Source organism: Melospiza melodia, chromosome W, assembly GCF_035770615.1.
Source record: "Melospiza melodia melodia isolate bMelMel2 chromosome W, bMelMel2.pri, whole genome shotgun sequence".
NCBI classification, from domain to species: domain Eukaryota; kingdom Metazoa; phylum Chordata; class Aves; order Passeriformes; family Passerellidae; genus Melospiza; species Melospiza melodia.
The window spans coordinates 4,620,750-4,644,445 of record NC_086225.1 but is presented as its reverse complement, the minus strand read 5'-3'; the positions used below and the strand labels follow the sequence as shown (position 1 = coordinate 4,644,445).

Below are 23,696 nucleotides of genomic sequence, written 5' to 3'. Positions count from 1 at the left end.
CATTTATAAGTAGCCCCCAGGGCTTTACTGTCCATAAGCTGCAGCAGACATGTTGGGAAAGTTGACAAGAGTTGGTAGAATGGTCCTTTTTGCAGGCAGACTAGCTGCTTGTAGCTCTTAAAAACCCCCTTCCATGAAAAATTAAAAGACTTAAATCATTCATAAACATCTCGCTGAGTGATGGTAGATGTCAGTCCCATCACCCGGTCCCAGTAAGCTGGTCCCCTTACTGGGAATTCCCTTCCCTGGAAGCCTTTTACCCCCATGTTTTTAAGGTCACTTTCAACCTGGCCTCTTGCCGTGGTACTCTTGAGTCTTCCTTTCCAAGATGGGGATCCTGCAAGGTGTAGCCGTCAGCAGGTGACTTACGGGGTGCTGGTCATGCTGTCCTCACTGGTTGCCCGCATTCTCCACCATTCGTTGTGTCGCGTTGCAACAGAGTTCATTGTGTCCAGGGAGAGTGCAGCTGCCGGTGCCAGGTATGGGAACAAAAAAGAGACAGGTCTTCATTTCATAAAGCTCGAGAATCCATTTATTATCCCCGCAGATAAGGGAGGAGACAAAGACAAAAAGACTGGGCAAAGGCAGGATCGTGGGGTTTTTATAGGGCATCGCAGGGGTGGAGTTTAGGGTTTGGGTCAAGGGAGGAGTTATTAGCAACACAAGGAAGGTAAAACCAAATTCCTGCCTCTTTGGAATGGGAGCACTCCACGAGGTCCTGCACCTAGATCACAACAACCCCATGCAACACTACAGGCTTGAGGAAGAGTGACTGGAAAGCTGCCTGGCAGAAAAGTATCTGGAGGTGTTAGTCAACTGCCAGCTGAACATGAGCCTGATGTGTGCCCATATGGCCAAGAAGGCCAATGGCATCCTGGCCTGTATCAGAAATAGTGTGGCCAGCAGGACCAGGGAAGTGATTGTCCCTCTGTACTTGGCACTGGCAAGGCCACACCTCAAATACTGTGTTCAGTTGTGGGCCCCTCACTACAGGAAGGATGTGGAAGGACATTGAGATGTTGGAACATGTCCAAAGGAGGCCAACAAAGCTGGTGAAGAGTCTAAGGCATGAGTTTTATGAGGACCAGCTGAGGGAACTGGGGTTTTCTAGTCTGGAGAAAGGAGGCTCAGGGGACACCTTATCAATCTCCATCTGAAAGGAGGTTGTAGTGAGGTGGAAGTTGGCCTCTTCACTCAGGCAACTAGCGACAGTACAAGAGGAAATGGCCTCAGGTTGCACCAGGGGAGGTTCAGGTTGGATATTAGGAAAAATTTATTTACTGAAAGAGTGGTTAAACATTGGAAAAGGCTCCCCAGGGAAATGATGGATTCACCATCCCTGGAAGTGTTAAAAAAATGAGTGGACATGCACTTTACAATATGGCTTAGTTTACATGGTGGTATTAAGTCAAAGTTTGGACTTGATGATCTTGGAGGTCTTTTTCAACTTTAATGATTCTGTGATTCTATGACTACCAGGTCATGTTCATCTTCTTATCAGCCAACACCCCCAAGTCCTTATCATCATGGCTGCTCTCGATCCATTCTCTACCCGCCCTGTATATTTGCATGGTATTCCCTCACACAGGTGCAGGACCTTGCATGTGGCCTCATAGAAATTCTTGAGGTTTGCACAGGCTCACCTCTCTAGCCTGTCAAGTTTGCCTTTGATGGCATCCCTTCCCTCCAGCTTGTCAACTGCACTGCTCACCTTGGTGTTATCTGCAAACTTGCTGAGGCTGTGCTCAGTCCCATTGTCTATGTCATTGATGAAGATATTAAATAACACTGGTCCCAAATGACACCCCTGAGAGACACCACTCATTGCTGATCTTCATGTGAATATTGAGCTGTTAACTACTACCCTCTGGATGAGACCATCCAACCAATTCCTCATCCACCTAACAGTCCACCCATTGAATCCATCTCTCTTCAATTTAGAGAGAAGGATGTTGTAGGGGATCATGTCAAAGGCTTTACAGAATTCCAGATAAATTACATCTGTAGTCCTTCCCTTGTCCACTGATGGTGTCACTCCATCATAGAAGGCCACTAGGTTGGTCAGGCAGTACTTGCCCTTGGTGAAGCCATACTGGCTGTCCCAAATCACCTCCCTGTCCTCCATGTGCCTTAGCACAGATTCTAGGAGGATCTGTTCCATAATATTCCCCAGAACAGAGGTGAGGCTGATAGGCTAGTAGTTCCCAGGGTCTTGCTTTCTACCCTTTTTTAAATGGATGTAATATTTCCTTGTTTCCAGTCACCTGGGACTTCACTTGACCTCCACATCTTTTCAAATATCATGGAGAATGGCTTTACAAATACATCAGCCAATTCCCTCAGGACTGTGATTCATCTCATAAAGTCCCATAGACTCAAATCTGTTCAGTTTCTTCAAGTGGTCACAAACATGATCAGTGGGATGGACTTTGCTTCCCTAGTCCCCCATCTTGAAGTCCATCTATTCAAGATGTGTGGGAGAGGTTGCCATCAAAGACTGTGGCAAAAATTTTGTTGAGTACTTCAATCTACTTGTCTGTTCTTATCCATCTGCCAGCCTTGCTTAATGGGAGGGAGGGGAGGGTACATAATCTTTTACCTTCCTTTCTGTCTGACATACCTGAAGAATCCTTTCTTGTCCTCTCAAATTTATTAGTTTAAAGCACAATTTACTAAGTCAGTCAATATGTTGGTGAAGATTGTCCCACCTTTTCTAGATCAGTAGATTCCAACTCTTCCTAATAGGCTGTATTCATTGAAGAAAATCCTGTGACCACAGAAACCAAAGCCCGGGCGACAACACCATCCACAAAACCAGATATTGATCTGCATGATGCATTGACTTCTGCCTGCACCTCTATCCCTGACTGGCAAGACAAAGGAGAAGATCACTTGGACACCTGTCCCTTTCACTTGAAGCCCCAGTGCTTTCAAATCCTGCTTGATCTTGTCCAGACAATGCCTTACCATGTCATTGGTGCCCATGCGGAAAAGAAGTAGTTGATAGTAATCTGCACTTTTAGCCAGTTGTGGCAGTTTCTCTGTGACATCCTGGATCTTGGCTCCTGGCAAGCAGCAAACTTCCCTTGACTGTATATCAGTCTGGCAGATGGGTGCCTCTATGCTTCTCACCCACTCTTAGCACTTGCTGCTTTCTTTTGCAGCTTTTAGTATGCCCTGCTGTAGCAGTTTCTCCCTGTGAATTTTGCCCACTACCAAGGCTTCATATCTTTTGCTGGTTGGTACATACAAGGAAGAGGAGTGAAACAATATTCTGTTTCCATGGTTCACCAAAGACCATGGTGCCTCCTCCAAGATGCTGTCTGTTTTGCACTTCAGCTCTTTCTCTGGTAGTCCTTGGAGGTCAGTGCCATGGGGTCCTATTATTTATTCTTGCAACACCTCAAATAGTGCTCTGTTTCTTGTTCCCCCTTGTAAAGGCCCAGAGAAGGTGACTTTGGTCACGGGATGCATCCTACTGCCCCCCTGCTGAGGCTGCACTATGATCTGAAAAATGCTCATTAGGCCTTGGTCTTGACTAACTGCTCTTGGACTAAGCACCTCTTGAGATTATAAGAAACACTGTCTGTTCCCAGGAACTAACAACTCAGCTTATTCTGTGATTTCTGTTTTTTAACAAACAGCCTTGGAAACTTATTTTTCTTGCCTGAATAACAACCCAAGTGGAGCAATATTTTTGTTATTGGACCTTCAAAGAAAGTTACTGACTCAAATTGCATCCAGGATGGAAATTTACTATGACTAAAGCTCATTCTCCAACAACATTATGAACAGCAGTCTGACATGATACCCTTTGAGCTCTTGATTCCCAGAAGATAAGGGGATAATGTGTGTGTCTCAAACACTGATAACCAGATGGCTGTGGAGCCAACCAAGGACTGGCTGCCATGAGAAAAAACAAGGTTTGGCTTGAGAAGGGGGGCCATGCAGAGGTAGAGCAGCCTTTTTCTGGGATAAACATCCTTGTAGTTCCTGAAGATAAGCACAACACAGTACAGTGCAACCACAGGAATGAGGCCAAGAAGTGGGCATGGATTATTGGGAGAGATTAAGACCACCAAAGACCCCTCCTGAAGTCCTCTGGCCCATTTCCAGAAAGGTCTGAAAGAATGGACTGCGCATGAGAATTAATTTGCATAGAAACCGAGAAACCTGTCTTCAGGGCAGAGAAACCTATCCATAAAAATGTACCCACCCCCCAAGCCCAGGCAGCGCCCCCAGGATACTGGACATCTCATCAGCCGGACCAACACTGCTGGATTGATGCTGAAACCAGGACTGGTGATCTATTTTTTTCTCTTTCATTTTCTCTCCCCCTCTTTAATCTTTTCCTTTCTGTCTTTCCTTTCACTCCACCCCTTTATCCAAAACCCACTGCCGTGTACTTATATAGTAGGCCAGGGACTAACATACTGATTTCCATGCCAAGTGTGTAATTTACTAATAAAATTTTCTCATTGTTTGCACAGCCTCTGACTTTGATCATTCCTTTCGAACACGAGCATTTATGAATCTTTGGTGCTCCCTTCCCCTTAAGAATGGGTCTTCACACCCCTCCCTAATACAGCATAACCTAGTGACTTCTCCTGCATCTCCTCCACTCAGGAGCATGAGGTGCAGTCTTTATAGCCCTCCACCTGGATGGCAGCTTCCCTGATAGGAAGCTCTGTCTGGGTGGCTGTCTCCACTCATTCTAGGCTAGCCTGGATAGACAGCCAATTCCTGCCTGCTGCAGAGTTCAGCCCTCATCTGGTCTCTACCACCATGCTTTCAACAACTTCAAAACACTGCCTAATAAGGACCTATAATTTTCTGGAGACATCAAGCTGCTGGATAGGCTTGCACAGCTAACAGCTATTTGGGGTGACCATTGGAGCTGCAGCATAAGACTGTGTTAGAAGAGCAAGCAGCAGTCTGACAACTAGTAGGATGTGCTGCCTTCCTTATGCACCCTTCTGCTTGAACTGCTGCACAATCTCTTGCATCATTCCTCTCAGGCACTGTTCCCTACAGCACCACACCCTGGTCACTCACACTTCCTAGGGGCCAGTTACATGTGGATTCCTGTGGTTTGAACTGGCTGCACCAACAGCGGGTACCACCCAACTCTCTCATGCCCCTCTTATGAGACCTGTTGACTGCTAGCCAATGCCTACACACACAGAGCCCAAGGGTATTGGGGGCCCAGAAAGCTCTTCAAACACCCTCCAGGACTTCATAAGCATCACACTCTTCTCAGCGCACAGCAAATAGTACTTCTGCCACTACCGCCATTGCTGTTGCTGGCATTGCCATGGTTCAAACTGGCTGGGGAACAGCCACCACCACCCAAGCAAATGGAGCTCCAAACTGAAATCAAACACAAAAAGAAAGTACACAGAAGATGGAATCAGGGACAGACTTCTTGGGACAAAGATATTGCCTGCACATATATCAAGAAAGCTCTGAAGATTGTCTAGTGCACACCCCTCCCCCACTCCCCCATCCCAGTTCAAAGGGGGTAGAAGAATATCTGCACTAGTTTTATACTTTTTTGGCCAATAGTGGATGCTCTGTGAATCTTAAAGATTCCTTACTGAAAGGCACTGAAGGATCAATTTGCCATCCAGACAAAAGAACCAGAGGCTGCTCATGTGTTAGAAACCAACAGAGAGACACCTGTGAAATGCAACAAAGGAATTAGGTTGTGTTCCTCTAAAAAGCTGACAAGGTCAATAGGCCCATTTAAGTGCCTCCATAGCAATGCATACAGCATGGGTAACAGACAGGAAAAGATGGAAGCCACTGTGCATCTGGAATGGTATGATTTAATTGCTACCACTGAGATTTGGTAGGACAAATTGCATGACTGGAGCACTTCACTCGATGGCTATAAACTCTTCAGAAAGCACAGGCAAGGAAGAAGGGATGGAAAGGTTGCCTTTTATGTAAAAAAATGGATTGACTGGTGAAAGCTGTCTTTGAAAACCAGTGCTGAATGTGTTGAGACTGTTTGGGTAAAAATAAAGGAAAAGTCAACAAAGGAAATCTCATGGCTAGTGTTTGCTACAGGTTGCCCGATCAAGGTGAGGATGTCAATTAGCATTTTAACTTCAACTGCATGAAGAATCATGTTCACAGGTTCTGATCCTCCTGGGGGACTTCAACCACCCTGACACCAGCACTTGCTCTTCTCACAACCTAAACCTCAAGGTCTGTATCCAAGACAGGGGGGAAGCAGTCCCTCCCATCATAGGAGAAGATCAGATTTGTGACCACCTAAGAAACCTGAGTATACATAAATCCACAGGATCACACAAGATGAATGTCAAGGTCCTGAGGGAATTTGCTGATGTGGTTGATAAGCCATTCTCCATTGTATTTGTGAAGTTATGGGGCAGTCAGACCACATCCCCAATGACTAGAACTAAGGAAACATTGTGCCCATTTAAAAAAATGTTAAAAGGACCACCCCGAGAACTACCAACCAGTAGACCTCACCTCCATGTCCAGTAAGATCATGGGACAAATCCTCCTGGAAGATATATTGAGGCATATGGATGACAGGGAGGAGATTAGCAGGACTTCACTAAAGGCAAATTGTGCATGATCATTTTAGTGGTCTTCTTCAATGAAATGACTGCATCAGTGGAAAAGGGAAGAGCTACAGATGTCATCTACCTGGACTTCTGTAAGGCCTTTCAAACGGTCCCCCAAAATATTCTGACCACTAAATTGGAGAGATATGGGGACTGTTAGATGGATAAGAAATTTGCTGGATGGCCATGTCCAAAGACTTATAGTCAACAGTACAGTGTTCAAGTGAAAACCAGTGACAACTGATGTCTGTCAGGGGTCCATATTGAGACCAATACTGTTTAATATCTTCATCAATGACATAGTGAGTTTGAGTGCACCCTCAGCAAGTTTGCAGATGACACTAAGCTGAGTGGTACAGTTGGCATCCCTTCCCTTTGTGTTCCTCTAAAAAGCTGACAAGGTCAATAGGCCCACTAAAGTGCCTCTGTAGCAATGCATACAGCATGGGTAACAGACAAGAAAAGGGAAGGAATGGGATGCCATCAAGAGGGATCTTGACAGGCTAGAGAGGAGTGGGCCCATGCAAACCTCATGAAGTTCACCAAGGCCAAGTGCAAGGTCCTGCACCTGGATCAGAGCAATCCCCAGTATCAATACAGACTAGGGATGAATAGATTGAGAGCAGCCCTGAAGGTAAGGACTTGGGGATATACTAGTAAATGAAAAATTTGCCATGGGCTGGCAATGTGCGCTTGCAGCCCAGAAAACCTATCACATCCTGGGCTGCTTAAAAGGCAGTGTGGCCAGCAGTTTGAGGAAAGTAAATTCTCCCCCTCTACTTCACTCTCATGATACCCCCACCTGAAGTACAACATCCAGTTCTGTTACAGAAAGTCCAGAGGAGAGCCACAAAGATGATTAGAGGGCTGGAACACCTCTCTTAAGAGGAAAGATTATGAGAGTTGGTGTAGTTCAGCCTAGAGAAGAGAAGGCTTTGGGGAGACCTTATTGCAGCCTTTCAATATATAAAGGGAGCAGAGAGGCACTTTTTGCCAGAGCTTGTACTGACAGGACAAGGGGCAATAGTTTTAAACTGAAAGAGGCAATGTTTACATTTAGATTTAGGGATCAGGAGCATAGCTGAAATGCTTGTACACGAATGCACTCAGTATGAGAAACGAACAGGATGAACATGCTGTAGTGGGTTGACTTTGGCTAAATGCCAGGTGCCCACCAAGCCACTTTATAACTCTCCTTCCCAGTGAGACAGGGGAGAGAAAATAAGATGGAAAACAAGTTGAGATGAGGTGAGATAAGGTTGAGATAAGGCAGCTTACTGAAGTAAAAGCAAAAGTTTGCAGGAACATTAGCAGAGAAAAAAAAGTTTATTCTCTATAGTGAGTGATGTTTAGACACTTCCCAGGAAGCAGGGCTTCAGCACATCAAGTGGTTGATCTGGAAGGCAAACATAAATAACAAATGCCCACCATTCTTCCTCCCTCCTTTAGCTTTTATATTTAAGCTGACATTATATGGTATGAAATATCCCTTTGGTTAATTTGGGTCAGCTTGCCTAGTTGTGTCCCCTCCCAGGATCTTGCCCAGTCCCAGCCCCTTGATGGGGGGGGAGAGGATGTTGGGGAGACAGCACTGATGCTGTGCCAGCACTGCTCAGCAGCAGCCAAAACACTGGTGCGTTATCAACACCTTTTCAGCTCCCAATGCAAAGCACAGCACTGGGAGGGCTGCTATGGGAAAATGAATTCCAGTTCAGGCAGACCAAATACACATTTGACCACCCTTAGAGTAAAAAAAATATTATTTCTTAGAAGCTATGCTAAAGCACATGGAGGACAGGGAGGTGATTTGGGACAGTCAGCATGGCTTCCCTGAGAGCAAGTACTGCCTGACCAACCTAGTGGCCTTCTGTGATGGAGTGACTCCATCAGTGGACAAGGGAAGGGCTACAGATGACATTTATTTGGACTTCTGTAATGATGCCTTTTCGCTGGCCCTAAAATCATGAGCCAGACACAGGGTGATAAAAAGGGGTTACCTTTATAAAGATCCTTTGGTGCACAATTGGGTAGGTGGAAAACACCGAAGATGCACACACAGCATAATGCATATACAATTTTTATAGGTTTTGAAAATTAGCATATCTGACAAGAATCCCCAATTAGAAGCATAATTGGTGAGGTAATTCCCCCCCAGTTCAACTCTTTTTTGAATTCCCCCTCCTCTAGACAGGGACTAAACTCTGTTTATGAAAATGTGTCTCGAAGAGCTGGTTTCAACCTTGGTTCCCAGGAAGAACCAAGATAGGAAAGGAGCCTTGGACCCCCAGCTTGGAGTCTCTGGAATGTGTTTTGTATTTCTGCCTATCAGTCTAGGCAAAAATACTGGACCTAACTACAAATACAAGTGTAAAAAAATACAGAGAATACATTAAAAAAAAAAAGGGCAAAGGATCAGTTTGGCATCAGTAAAACCTTTGACATGGTCTTCCATATCTTTCTCTCTAAATTGGATAGATGGATTCAATGGGTGGACTGTTGGGTGGATAAGGAATTGGTTGGACAGTTGCATCCAAAGGGTCATGATCAATGGTTCAGAGTCCTGACGGACATCAGTGACAAGTGGTATCCTTCAGGGATCTATATTGGGATCAGTGTTATTTAGTATCTTCATCAATGACAGACAAAGGGATTGAGTACACCCTCAGCAGAATTGCAGATGACACCAAGATGAGTGGTGCAGTTGACACACCTGAAGAATGGGATGCCATCCAGAGGAACCTGGACAAGCTTGAGAACCAGGCCCATGAGAACCTCATAAGATTTGACAAGTGCTGGTGCTGCACCTGGGTCCTGGTGAACCCTGGTATTAATATAGACTGGGAGATGAACTGATTGAGAGCAGCCCTGCTGAGAAGGACTTGAGGGTGCTGGTGGATGAGAGACTGGACATGAGCTGGCAATGTATGCTTGCAGCCCAGAAAGCCAACTGTGTCCTTGGGCTGCATCAAAAGCAGTGTGGCCAGAAAGTTGAGGGAGGTGATTCTACCACTTTACTCCACTCTGGTGAGACTGTTTTGGATGGAGTGAGAGCTTTAGTTAAGCCCTGCCTTAGGCTCAGATTTTTGGCAGCAGCTCTACTTAAGTGACCCTCACCTAAATCACTCTAACTCCCAAGTTCTTAAGAATGGTCAATTAGGTCTATTGTAAAATGAGTTATTTATTGAATAGATATGAGGTAACAGACAAAAGGCCTTAAGCAGAGTTACTGCACAGTATAAACTAAAAGAACTACTAGTAGATTACATAAAACAGTGCACGACATAAAGGTACCTATATTATAGCTAGCAAAGAAATAGTATAGATTAGGAGTCAATGTAATTTACTACGGAATTGACAATAGTCTACACAGAGTCCTTTCACTCAGCTGCCAGGAGAGTAACGCAAAACTCATGGTAGGAAAAAATAGTAGGAGATGGGACTTCGCAGTGGTAGTGAATTCTTCCCACAGCGACTGCAGCCTATCTCCCCTCTGGTCCTGAGAGCGAGAGACAGCTTGGAGCTGAGCCCAGCCCCTTATCCCCAGCCAAAATCTCACAGTATCTCTGCCCTTCCCAAGAGAAAAGCCCCTGGCTAAGGGGATGCAGCCAGCTGCACCCCTTTCCCCTCACCTTGGACACTTCTTTTATGTCTCTTAAATACTAGTCATTAATATCTCATAGCAAAAAATGGGAGAAAATTTCCTGAGAGAAAAAGAAAAAAACCCAACATTCTAACCTTCCACAAAGATTACCTGATTAATGAGGCCAAAATGTTTAATAGTTGGAAAGAATTGTGTAAAATTGCTGCTGTTCCTTTGACTTTTCTACTCCCTTCACAAATCTTTTCACAAATTGTAGTTCTATTTTAGTTTTTCCTTCTTTTTCATAATAACACTGTACATATTGCTGTCCAATTTAAAATTGCACTCTGCTGAACTAACTGAATGTCTTAAAATACAAATGAGCTCAGAATTTCAAGCTTCAGACAGAGAATTTCAGTGAATTTGAAATCAAAGCAAAGCATTTATAGGGTTCCTGTATATAGGACCCTCTTGGCTGACATTTTTTGTCGTGTTTACAGTTTTGTTATAGGTGGATAATGAGATTATTTGTATTTGCAATTAAGGGATGAATATTGTGTGAATATTAAGAGAAGCTTTATTGATATATAGTTATGTTATTGTAGTTTGTTGTTTAGATGTCCTCTGTTCTCCCCATAGTCCCCTTTTCCCCTCTTTGTATTGTTGTCATCAGACAGCCTGGGTTATCTAGGACAGGTAGAAAAAAGGCGTGTACATGTGCCCCTTGCATGGGGCAGTTGAGAATGGAAAAGCTTATTGCTGGGGGGGGGGGGGGGGGGGGCACAGCATGACAACACCTGACCCTCCAATCAAGTTGCAAGAAAGCAGTCTCCACCAATAAATGGCAAAGAAGAGTTGACTGACAGACTTTGGGAGGGGCCAGGGTTGGCTGATGCAACCCCTCCCTCCGGGGTATAAAAGGCAAATCATCGATCTTGAAGAGGAGCTGTGTGGTAGGCAGCTGTAGTATATGGTAGAGATAATTCATGCTGTTTATGTATAAAATATTGTAAAATCCAAACCATGTTTTTTGACCACCCCCAGCCAGGAGCAGGAGTCTTATTTTTATTCAATTATTTCCCAGACCACATTCAGATAATATCAAGTCTGTTAACGTATGAATGGGACCTTCCTGGGCGATGATGGAGGACTCCCCTGGAATGTAGGAGTGATCTCGCACCTCAAAGATTGCATCTACTACACTCAGGCACCGGTGCCACCCTACTACATGTGAATGCAGACTTTTCTGAGTGTTCTGACAACATCTAGACATCTGGAACCAACTTTTGTCTAACCCTGCACATGTATGGCCCCAGTTCTGCATGTGAAGGGACACAAAGGAACATTCGGTCATTTCTGCCCCAGGCAGAATAAACTGTATATAAGCTCACTGCATGAAGCAGTCGAGGTGAAACGAAGGGGAGACTGACATTTTGGCGGTCAGATCCAGGTTCACCCAGCGCCGATCCCAGGGTTGACGCTGCCTTGGCTGTGGTGGTTGTTTTTCGAAATTTTGTTTTGCTGACGATCTAATAAATCACTGCTAAATTTTCTTATAAATTTGGCTCACGATTTGATCATTTATAACACAGCCACGAGGGAGGCTCCCTAGACCTGTTTTTCCTTATTTAGTCCTTTTGTTGTATTTTTGTTAAGGTTTAATAAACCTTTTAAAATTTTTAGAGTGAGCAGTCGTTTCTCACAGTTTTGTAATGTACACAGTTGTTGTGGCTTAACCCCTGCCAACAACTAAACACCACACAGCTGTTCATTCACTCCTCCCTCCCTACAGTGGGATTAGGAAGAGAATTGGGAAAAATGGTTTGACGGTTGGACTTGACAGTTGTTGAGGTTGACAGTTGGATTTGATGATCACAAAGGTCTTTTTCAACCTTGATGATTCTACGATTCAGTGATTTTATGAATAGCAAACCTTATGGGTTGAGATAAAGAAAGTTTACTAAGATAAAAAAGGAAGAGAAAAAAATAGAAAAACAAATTCTGCGAAATTCAATGGCTCACCACTTGCTGTCTGATGCCCTGCCCATCCCTGAGCTGTGATTCCAGCCCCCTGGCAAACTTCTCCCAGTTTATTTGCTGAGCATGACATCATAGAATGTTAACAGCTGGGAGGAGGGGCCTCAAACATCATCTAGTCCCAAGTATCCTGCCATGGGTAGAGACACCACCCACTAGATCAGGTTGCTCAGGGCCTCATCCAACCTGGCCTCGAATACTGCCAGGTTTGGGGCATCTACAACCTCCCTGGGCAACCTGTTCCAGTGCCTCACTACCCTTACAGTAAAGAATTTGTTTCTTATGTCTAACCTAAATTTCTCTTTCAATTTGTACCCATTACTCCTTGTCCTATCACTACAGTTCCTGATGAAGAGTCCCTCTCCAGGTTCCCTGTAGGTCCCTTCAGGTACTGGAAAGTCACTATGAGGCCTTCACAGAACCTTCCCTTCTCCAGGCTGAATAGCTCCAACTTTCTCAGCCTGTATTTGTAGGGGAGGTGCACCAGTCCTCCTATCAACTTCATGACCTTCCTCTGGATTTGCTCCAACAGTACCATGTCCTTCTTATGTTAGGGGCACCAGAACAGTACTCAGTACTACAGATGGGGGTCTCAAAAGAGATGAGTGGAGGGAGACAATCACCTTCAACCTGCTGCCAATTCTCCTTTTGATGCAGTCCAGGATGTGATTGGCTTCCTGGGCTGTGAGTTCACACATGTAATATCCTTTTTGTCAGTTTGGGTCAGATGTCCTGGCTGTGCCCCTGCCTAGCTTCTTGTGCACCCCCAGGCTTCTTGCTGGCTGGACATGAGAAGCTGAAAAGTCCTTGACTTAGTATAAGCATGTCGTGGTTTGAGAGGAAGTAGGATTTCTGGGATATGCTGTGGTCACCAATAGGTGTTCAGATTTTAATACTGGCACCTGGTGTGGCCACTGGGGACAATGGATACGCCTCTGAGAACACAGGGGTTAAAAAGCAGAGCACTCCCATGGGAAGTTCTCTTGGGTTTCAGTGGGGAAAGAGTTCCGATCTCTTCCCCGCCCAGCAGCGGGCAGCTGGGCGGGGGGAGGGGCAGCCATGCGGCCAGGTGAGGTAGGCCGGGGCTTGGACAGAGATGGGAGGTGAAGAGGCCCCCAAGGATGGAAGGGTGGGAGAAGCACCAGGAGGCATCAGGCAGCCCCCCCAGGAGAGAGAGAGAGTACAGCCTGTGCCTGGACTGTGTTACCTTGAAACTTGATAACATGTGCCAGCAGCACAGCCGAGAAGGAGAAGAAGGGGGGAGTGCAGCGAGAAGGTGTCCGGCCGCTTGTGGGAGCTTTGGGCAGGCAGAGCCTGAGTTTTTAACCCTTTTTTGGACAATGAAAACTTTACAGAACATTAACCTTTCCTAGAAGAGAGATAGAGATGAAATAGAGGAAGAAATGGGCAAGTATGATGAAGGTTCGTGTAAGTGAAAGATGCCAGAAGATAGAGAAGAATCTTAGGCGGGAAGAGATGATGGAGTAGCTTTTGCTGGACTTTTCTTGTTATAGCCATGGACACCACATAGCAACAAGTAAAACATCAGTATGTTATCAACATTATTCTCATCCTAAATCCAAAACACAGCACTGTATCAACTTCTATGAAGAAAATTACTTCTATTCCAGCTGAAAACAGTATACAAAATAAATGTCATATAAATAAAAATCCAGTTTTGACTGGAGGATTTTAAAAGTTAAAACAGTTTTTTAAATTACTGTATAATATATTGATACTTGAATGAGATCTTCCTCTCATATCTTCACTTTTTGTCATACTTTTCTCCACCCATTTTCAGATGGGGCTAAAATAATTTTCTCTTAAGTTTAATGAATACTTATTTTAACAGTGAGTCCAAGTTAATTGCTCAGTACTTTGACATATGAAATGTTATTTTGTGTAGATGCGGGGTTTTTTTGCCAATCTTGTTAAGTTTGGTTATAGCAACTGTACACTCTTTTCTACAATGATGTTTCCCTCACTTAAACAATTTAAATAAATAACTATTATTTCTTTTATTTTCTTTTCCTGAAGTCGAACAACTTATCCTTACACGGAAACCCAGATGTATAGCCAAAACACTGGGGGAAATTACTTCGAAGGAAGTTCTGCACAGGCAACTACAGTGGTCTCCTCTCATAGTATGGTGGGCACCGGAGGGATTCAGATGGGTGTTGCAGGAGGACAGCTCATTAGCAACTCAGGAGGGACCTACCTGATTGGCAATTCAATGGAAAATTCTGGTCATTCAGTGACTCATACAACACGAGCCTCCCCAGCTACAGTAAGTACTTCAGAACTATGTTAAATCTTTGGGGATATTTCTTAATCACTATGATGTTCTGGCATGCTAACATGTTTCTGTAGCAAAAAGCATATTATGTTGGCAGAATCAGTAATACATGACTTTGTCTTGCAAATATTTGTGTAGAAAGTGAAGGGAGACGACCCATCCTTTGATCAGCATCGAACTCCAATTTATTGATCCAACATGCACATTTTATAACCGTGCTAATTAAGTTCATACATATTGCAAAACCCGAGCTCATCATTGGTTACAGATTAAACATTAATCCCTCCTTTTGTTTTCAATACCTGTGGTTTGTTATTGAAACCAAGATTTGTTTTCTCACCCTGATATGAATGGTTCTCAAGGCCTCCATGTTTGTCACTTTTGCTTTCCCATACCTTATCCAAGGACAAGGTATTTACTTGTTATTGAAGACAGGCTTGAGAACTCTTGCTGTTTACAGAGACGTGCCTGGGAAACAGGCTTGAGAATTAGCTGCTTACAGCTGCCTTTTACTTTTCCATCAGCTGTATATTTTCATGGCCTTTTTTCCTTCAAGCCATGTCTGAGCAAAATTCTTCAACATATTTGCATTTAGTTTAACTCTGTACATGTAAATAGTATAGTGCTGTCATGGTTTAATCCCAGCTGCCAGCTAAGCACCATACAGGCACTCACTCTCACCCAGTGGGATAGGGAAGAGAATCAGAAGAATAAAAAGGAGAAAACTCGTGGGTTGACATAAAAACAGTTTGTTAATTTTAAAATGGAAACAATAGTGATAATACTGATAGGAATAAAAAAATATAAGGAAAAGAAAGAAATATCAGAGAATGCAAATAAAATCCAAGAAAGACAAGCGATGCAAATGAAAGCAATTGCTCACCAACTGACTGAGCCAGTCCAGCTGCCCAGTCAGTCTTCAAGCAGTGGCCCCCCTGCCAATGTCTCCCCTAGTTTTATTGCTAACTGTGACATCATATGGTATGGAATATCCCTTTGGTCAGTTAGGTTTAGCTGTCCCAGCTGTGTTCCCTCCCAACTTCTTGTCTACCCCCAGCCTACTCACTGGTGGGGTAGTGTGAGAAGCAGAAAAGGCCTTGACTCTGTGTAAGCCCTGCTCAGAAATAACTAAAACATCCCTGTGCTATCAACACTGTTTTCAGCACAAATCCAAAACACAGCCCCATACAAGCTAATGTGAAGAAAATTAACTATCCCAGCCAAAACCAGTGCAGTTCACTGGGGATGCTTGCATGCATAAGAATGTGGATAAGACTGAAAATCTTGCTACAACCTTCTTTCAGGTAGTTGTAGAGAGTTATAAGGTCTCCCCTGAGCTGTCTCTTCTCCAGGCTAAACAATCCCAGCTTCCTCAGCCCCGCTTCTCATATGACTTACTCTCCAGACCCTTCACCAGCTTCCTCGTCCTTCTTTGCACCTCAATGTCTTTCTTGTAGTAAGGGGCCCAAAACCGATCACAGTATGGACAGGGACATCTTACACTAGATCAGGTTGCTCAAAGACCTGACCAATCTGACCCTGAACACTTCCAGGTATGGGGCATCCACAACTTCTCTGTGCAATCTGTTTCAGTGTCTCACCACCCTCATTGTAAACACTTTCTTATGTCTAATCAAAACCTACCCTCTTTCAGTGTTCACCCCTTGTCCTACTGCTACAGGCCCTACTAGAAATTTTGTCCCTTTCTTATAAGCCCTCTAAGTATTGAAAGACTACCTAGAGTCTTCTCTTCTCCAGGCTGAAAATCTCCAATTCTCTGAGTCTTTCCTCATAGGAAAGGTGTTCCAGCCCTCTAATCATCTTTGTGTCCCTCCTCTGGAACCACTCTAACAAGTTTTTCTTGTGCTAGGCACCTCAGAGCTGAATGCAGTACTCTAAGTGGGGTCTCACAGGAGTGAAGTAGGGAAGCAGAATTACCTCATTTGACCTGCTGACCATGCTTCTTTGCATTCAACCCAGAATGTAATTGTCATTCTGTGCTGCAAGTGCACATTGCCAGATCATAGCCAGTTCTTTGTCCATCAGTGCATCCCCAAGTCCTTCTCTGCAGAGCTGCCCTCAATCTGTTCATTCCCTAGTCTATATTGATACTGATATTGATACTGGGGATTGCTCTGACCCAGGTCCAGTACTTTGCACTTGTCCTTGGGGAACTTCATGAGATTTGCATGGGCCCACTCCTCAAGCCTGTCAAGGTCCCTCTGGATGCTACATAGCAAACCAACTGAATCACTCAGTTTGGTGTCATCTGGAATCTTGCTGAGGGTTCACTCAGTTCCACTGTGTGTTATGTTGATGAAGATATTAAACAGTATTGATCCCAGCATGAACCCCAGAGGGACACCATTAGTCACTGATCTCCATTTGGACATGAAGACATTGACTAACTCTAGAGATGTGGCCATCCAGAAAAAATCCTTATCCATCTAACAGTCCATTGATGAAACCCATATCTCTCCACTTTAGTGGCCAGAATGTTTTTGGGGACCACTTTAAAGGCCTTACAGAAAGACAGGTAGAAGACATCCATAACTCTTCCCTTTTCCACTGATGCAGTCACTTTATTGTAGAAGACCACTAGATTAGTCAGACATAATTTGCCTTTGGTGAAGTCATGTTGGCTGTGTCTCTAATCACCTCCTTATTTTCCATGTTTTGACATATGCAGAATCATGGAATGGGTAAGTTGGAAGGGACCACTGGAGGTTGACTAGTCCAACCTATCTGCTCAAGCAAGGGCCCTAGAATACATTATTTAGGATTGTATCCAGACAGTTCTTGAATATCTCCAGGGAAGGAGACTCCACAATCTCTCTGGGCAACCTCTTCCAATGCTCAGTCACCTGCACTGTAAAGTTCTTCCTAATGTTCAGTTGGAACTTCCCGTGTTCCAGTTTCTGCCTGTTGTTTCTCATCTTATTGCTCAGCACCACCAAGCAGAGCCTGGCCCCATCCTCTTGACACCCTCCCTTTAGATACTTATATACATTGGTAAGATCACCTCAGTCATCTCTTCTCCAAGCTGAACAGGCCCAGCTTCCTGAGCATTTACTCATAAGTGAGTTGCTCCAGTCCTCTAAACATCTTTATATCCCTCCACTGGACTTGGTCAAGGATCTCCATGTCTCTTTTGTACTGAGGAGCCCAGAACTGGACACAGCACTCCAGGTGAGGCCTAACCAGGGCTGAGTAGAGGGGCAGGATCACCTCCCTCCACCTGCAGGCAATGCTCTTCCCAATGCACCCCAAGATACCATTTGCCTTCTTGGCCAAAAGGGCACTGCTGGCTCATAGGCAGCTTGTTGTCCACCAGGACCCCCAGGTCCTTCTCTGCAGAGCTGCTTTCCAGCAGGACACCCCCAGCCTGTACTGGTGCCTGGGGTTATTCCTTACCAGGTGCAAGACTGTGTACTGGCCTTTGTTGAATTTCAGACAGTTCTTCTCTGCCCATGTCTCCAGTCTGTTGAGATCTTTCTGAATGCCAGCATAACACTCTGGACTATCTGCCACTCCTCACAGTTTTGTATGGTCAGCAAACCTGCAGTGAAGGCACTCTATCCCTTCATCCAAGTTATTGATGAATAAGCTAAATAATACTGGACTCAATACTTTTCAGGACAATGTGTTTCATGATCTTACTAGGCTGGAGGTGAGGCTGACTGGTCTGTTGTTTCCAGGGTCCCCCTTTGTACCTTTTTTTAAAATGGGTACAATGTTTCCCTTTTTCCTGTCACCTGGGTCGTTTCCTGACTGCCATAACAAATATAATGCAGAATGACTTGGCAACTGTATCAGCCAATTCCCTCAGGACCCTGGCATGCATCTTGTTGGGTCCCATGGACTTGTGTGCACTCAAGTTCCTCTGGTGGTCATGAACTGATCTTCTCCTATGATAGGAGGGACTTCTTTCCTCCATTTACTGTCTTGAGGTTCGGGGCTTTAGATATGTGGGAAGAGAGATTTTCATTGAAATCTGAGGCCAAAAAAATTGTTGAGTACCTAAGCCTTTTCCATGTCAGTTGTCACCAGTTCTCCTGTGCTATTTATCAGGCTGGAGAAGAGAATACATTTTCTTTAATCTTTCTTTTCTGGCCAATGTACCTGTAGAAGCCCTTCTCATTCTTCTCATCTCTTGACAAATTCAGTACCAGCTGTGCCTTAGCTTTCCTGATCCCATCCCTATGCATTCAGGCAGCATCCCTATATTTTTCCATGTTTCCATGTCCCTGTTTCCACAGCCTGTGCATTTCCTTCTCGTACTTTAGGATTGACCAGGAGGTCCTTACTAGGCCATTCTGGTTTCCTGCCTTCCTTGCCTGATCTCTTGCATGTGGGAATCGAGAGCTCTTGTGCTCTAAGAATAATGTCCTTGAAGAGTTGCCAACTCTGTTCAGCTCCTTTATCCCTGAGGGCAGTTTCCCAGGGAGTCCCATCCACTAATTCCTTAAACAACTGAAATTTTGCTCTCTTAAAATTCAAAGTCCTGACTCTACTCTTCACCTGGCCCATATTCCTCAAGACTGTGAATTCCACCAGGGCAGGATTACTGCAGCAAGAGAACTCTAATTAGTTCTTGACATCTTTAATTAATTTAAGGCTCTTGGTATATAGGGTTAAACTCATACAAGCAATAATCAATTGAAACCTAAACAATTCAGCCTAAACTGTGAAATCAAACACATGCTGCTTTAAATTTACTAGAATATTTAAATAAACCAGGTAAACTAGAGCAACACACCAGTTCAATTTTTCTTGTTTTTTACCTGGTACATTTCACTTTTAATCCTAATTCTACCTGCACCATCATAATATTCTTTTTCATACTTGTATAGACAATTTAAGAGATCACAATAATATGTAGCCAGACCTACTTCTTACTGTAATACTCATCAAGTGTATTCAAATATTTTTAAATAATCTTGGATAATTTTCACATGAAGACAAATGAACCAGGCATGGGCTTTTTATAACCTTTGACACTTATGCCATGTCAAGATTTAGTTCTGTTTCATTGTTTACAAAAACTTCATTTTGTTTTATTCACTGTCACTAATTTAAAAAATACATTTTTGTAACTAGCAAATTAGTCGTAACATTGATAAGATTTTAGCTCTTCCTGGTAATTCTATTAATACATTGTAGCAATTTGAAATTATATCATGTATCCTACTTGAACGATGAGTCTGGGTGGGTTACCGATGCTTAATGTCAGAGGACTAGCAGCTACAGCAAAGACAAATTAGAAAATTAACTCTCCTATAAATAATAGAATTTAAATCATCCTGCACTTTTTACTATATGTAAATATTTTAAGGATTGTTCTGATAAAATTTGCATTGTAATACCAATGTTTCCTAATGTCAAAACTGTCAAAATGTGTACTTAGTTATTAAATTAAAAAATGTATTATGCTTGTTAGCCTGGAAGGAACTCTCACCTATTAGTTGTTTTTTCTAGCAAGCATTCGGGTTTATCTGCAGTCACTGTTATTCATCAGTCATCACTATCCGTAGGAACTATTGACTCAGAAATGTATCCTATTTCAGTCATGCTTGTGCACATCAAAAGGTACATGGAAATAAAACAAAGCCAATATGAATTAATTACTTAGTTCATACTTCTGAATTCATTAATGAATACTCCTGGTACTAAATACGGCGTGCTAAGCATTCTCCTGATGAAAAGAAAGCTTGGTACCTTTCAAAAATAAACCATTTGATAATGGAGTGGGAGAAAAAGAATAACAGCCACAAATAAGGAGGGCCAATAGTAATGTCAAATTCTGATAGTATAATTTTGGAGGAAGGATAGTTCTTTTAAGAGAAAAAAAATATAAAAATGTATAAGCTTCCATAGCCTTATTTTAAGCTGGAGTAGTTGTGATTTGGAAAATAGTTTGAAGTAAGATTTTATTTATTCAAACAGCCAACCTCTTTCTAGGTAAAGGAATTTTTTCCTTTATTTCCTCACCCCTCTGGTAATTGGCAGAACAGTTTTTATAGCTGAATTCATCCTAAAACGGACAAACTGCTTCAGATTAAAAAATCAGAGATACATGGATCTTTACGTTATACTGGAAAATTAAATCACCTATTCTGACCTTTTAATTATACAGGCCTGACATTTTTATTCAAATCTTCTTCTGAACACAGTGACTTTTTGGTGAAAAAGGCATTCAGTCTAGGCTTCCAAACACAGGAAGGTGAATAATCTGTTTAATCAGTCAAATGTTCAAGTACTATCACTATTAAAAATGTTGGTCAATTAGGAATTAACTAGTGGGGTAGAAGTTTAGAGGAATTGGAGGGTCTTGTACTCTCATTAACCTCTGTCCCCCAAGACTCTGCCTCCTGATTTGTTCTGCTCCATATCTGTGAAGTATCATGACTTGTTTCTATCCCTTCCCAGGAAAAGAGAGAAGTTTTAGTGTTGCACAGTAGATAGAATTACATATGTCCTACTCTGCCCCTGGGAGCCCCATACAGTCCCCACTGGATTTCCAGAAAATCCCCATGAGACTAAGGTCAGACACTTAGGCCATTTACATTCTGGCCTCGTATGCTTATATTGCTCATTTCTCTCTAGCTTTCAGCCATTATCTTTTGCTGTGTTAAAAATTTTTAATGGCATTTAAAAATTAAATTTTAAAAGCCCTGTAGCACCTAGTATTTTTTTCTAGTTTTCCCTCTTAATGCATGTATTCAGTAGATCACGTACCTATATCAGCATGCTATATTTAGTGTATTCATTACAAATTGTTTCTGAAATAACTCTTTGTGGTGGGTTGGCCTAGCCACCAGGTGCCCACCAAGCCACTCTTAATTCCACTCCTCAACAGTCTGTTTTGCCTCTGACCATAACTGGTGAGTGATCTCCCTGTCTTTATTTCAACTCATAAGCTTTTTGTCATATTTTTTCCCCCTGTCTGGCTGAGGAGGAATGTTAGAGCAGCTTGGTGGGCACCTGAAGCCCAGCCAAGGTCAACCCACCACACTTTCAAAGGCAAATCAGACTTGACTTGGTGAAATTATTTTAATTTATTGCCAATTAAGCAGAGCAGGATAATGAGAAATAAGAACAAATCTAAAAAAAACCTTCCACCCACCCCTCCTTTCTTCCCTGGCTCATCTTCATTCCCAACTTTTCTACTTCCTCCCTCAGAGCAGCACAGGGGGACAGGGAATGGGGGTTGCCATCAGTTTATAACACTTTGTTTCTGCTTTTTCTTTCTCTTCATGTTCTTGTCCTGCTCTAGCATAGGGTCCCCCCCCCCACAGGAGACAGTCCTTCATGAACTTCTCCAATGTGAGCATTCCCACTGGCTGCAGTACTTCACAAACTGCTCCAGAGTGTTTTGGGGTTTTTTTGTTTTTGTTTTTGTTTTTGTTTTTTTTTCCATGGGGTGAAGTCCCTAAGGAATGGACTGCTCTTGCATGGGTCCTGGGTCCCCCACAGGATCACAGGTTCTGCCAACAAACCTGCTCCAGCATGGGCTCCTCTCCATAGGCCACCGTTCCTGCCAGGAGCTTCCTTTAGGACACATTTACCTTGTCCGTTGTGGGGTCCTCCACAGGCTGCAGGTGGATATCTGCTCCACTGTTAACCTTGATGGGCTGCAGGGAAATCTCTATTCAGATGCCTGGAGCACATGCTCCCTGTGGCAGCAGCTCTGAGGCCTCAGGGAGCAACACATAACTTTCCCAGGCCTTTCTGGGGAAGGCTGTGAGAAGATCAGAAAAAAAAAAAGGAGAATTCTTATCTTAGCTTGCTTCACCAGTTATTGTGAACATGTAGAATGTGTTATGGAGATTTGTTTACCAAAGGGTAGTTTCTTAATTAGCCAATGGTGATGATGTTATGATTGGAGGACCAATTAAGTCTAGGTGTATCGTAACTGTCTATAAAAGCAATAAGTTTCTTAATAATAATATATATAATAAAAAGAGATTAATCAGCCTTCTGTAAATCATGGCACCAATACTAATTATTACCCAGCTGGGGGCTCGTTACAGCAACAGCTCCCCTCTTCCTTTACCAATCTTAGTGGCTGCATAATTTTATTTGTCACATATTCTCATTTCTAGCTGTCATTGTGAAGTTTTTTTATCCTTTCTTAAATATGTTTGCACAGAGGCTCTAGCAACATCACTGGCCCAGATTTGGCTAGTGGCAGTTAGGTCTTGGAGCTGGCTGGAACTGTCTCTGTCATGAGAACAGCTTCTAGCATCTTCTCTCAGAAGCCATCCCTGAACTGCCAGGTCTACCAAAACCTTGCCACATAAACCTAATACACTCATATGGAAAACTATTCTCAATTTTAAAAAATTGGTCAAAGGAACACAAGGATATTTTGTTTCTGAGGTATTCAAAATTTGATATTGGAGATGCCTCTGAATCCCTGAAGTGAATTTCTGTCTGTTCTTTTTCTTTTCTTCTGTAAAAATGTATAAAGTAGGTCAAATATGACTGGCCACTGCTATCATTATAGTTCAAATCTTAGTGGCATGGTGTTAGCACTTTTCTAGAGTAGTGGATTTCTATGTGTCTGTTGTGGTTTAACCCCAGCCAGCAACCAAGCCCCACACAGCCACTTGCTTACTCCCTCATCAGCAGGATCAGAGAGAGAATCGGAAGGGTAAAAGCTGGAGAACTCATGGGCTAAGATAAAGACAGTTTAATAGGGAAAGGAAAAGCCTCACACACAAACAAAGTAAAACAAGGAATTAATTCACCACTTCCCATGGGCAGGCAGGTGTTCAGCAATCTCTAAGAGAGCAGGGCCCTATCATGCATAACAGTGACTTGGGAAGACAAACGCCATCACTCCAAATGTCTCCCTCCCCCCTTCCTCCTTCTTACCCCCACTTTATGTACTGAGCATGATGTCATGTGGTCTGGAATATCCTTTTGGTCAGTTTGCCTCACCTGTCATGGCTGTGTCTCCTCCCAACTTCCCATGCACCCCCAGCCTCCTTGACAGCTTGGCAGTATGAAAAGCAGAAAAAGCCTTGGCTCTGTGTAGGCCCTGATCAGCAATAACAAACACATCTCTGTATTATCAACCTTGTGTTCAGCTGTTGGGATTTGACACTGGTTAAAACGCCAGGCACCCACAAGAATCATAATGAAGGGCTCATGAGTTGAGATAAGGACTGGGACAAAA

The 23,696-nt window shown here is 43.4% G+C and overlaps 1 protein-coding gene across 1 annotated transcript in view; it reads left to right on the top strand.

Moving 5' to 3' along the window:
- The window catches only part of LOC134431474 (transcription factor RFX3-like), a 142,243-nt gene that overhangs the window by 33,339 nt on the left and 85,208 nt on the right, over nucleotides 1-23,696 (top strand). Inside the window, exon 3 of the mRNA XM_063179485.1 lies at nucleotides 14,254-14,503. Coding sequence (XP_063035555.1) covers nucleotides 14,254-14,503 — 250 coding nt within the window. The remainder of the gene's footprint in view (nucleotides 1-14,253; nucleotides 14,504-23,696) is intronic.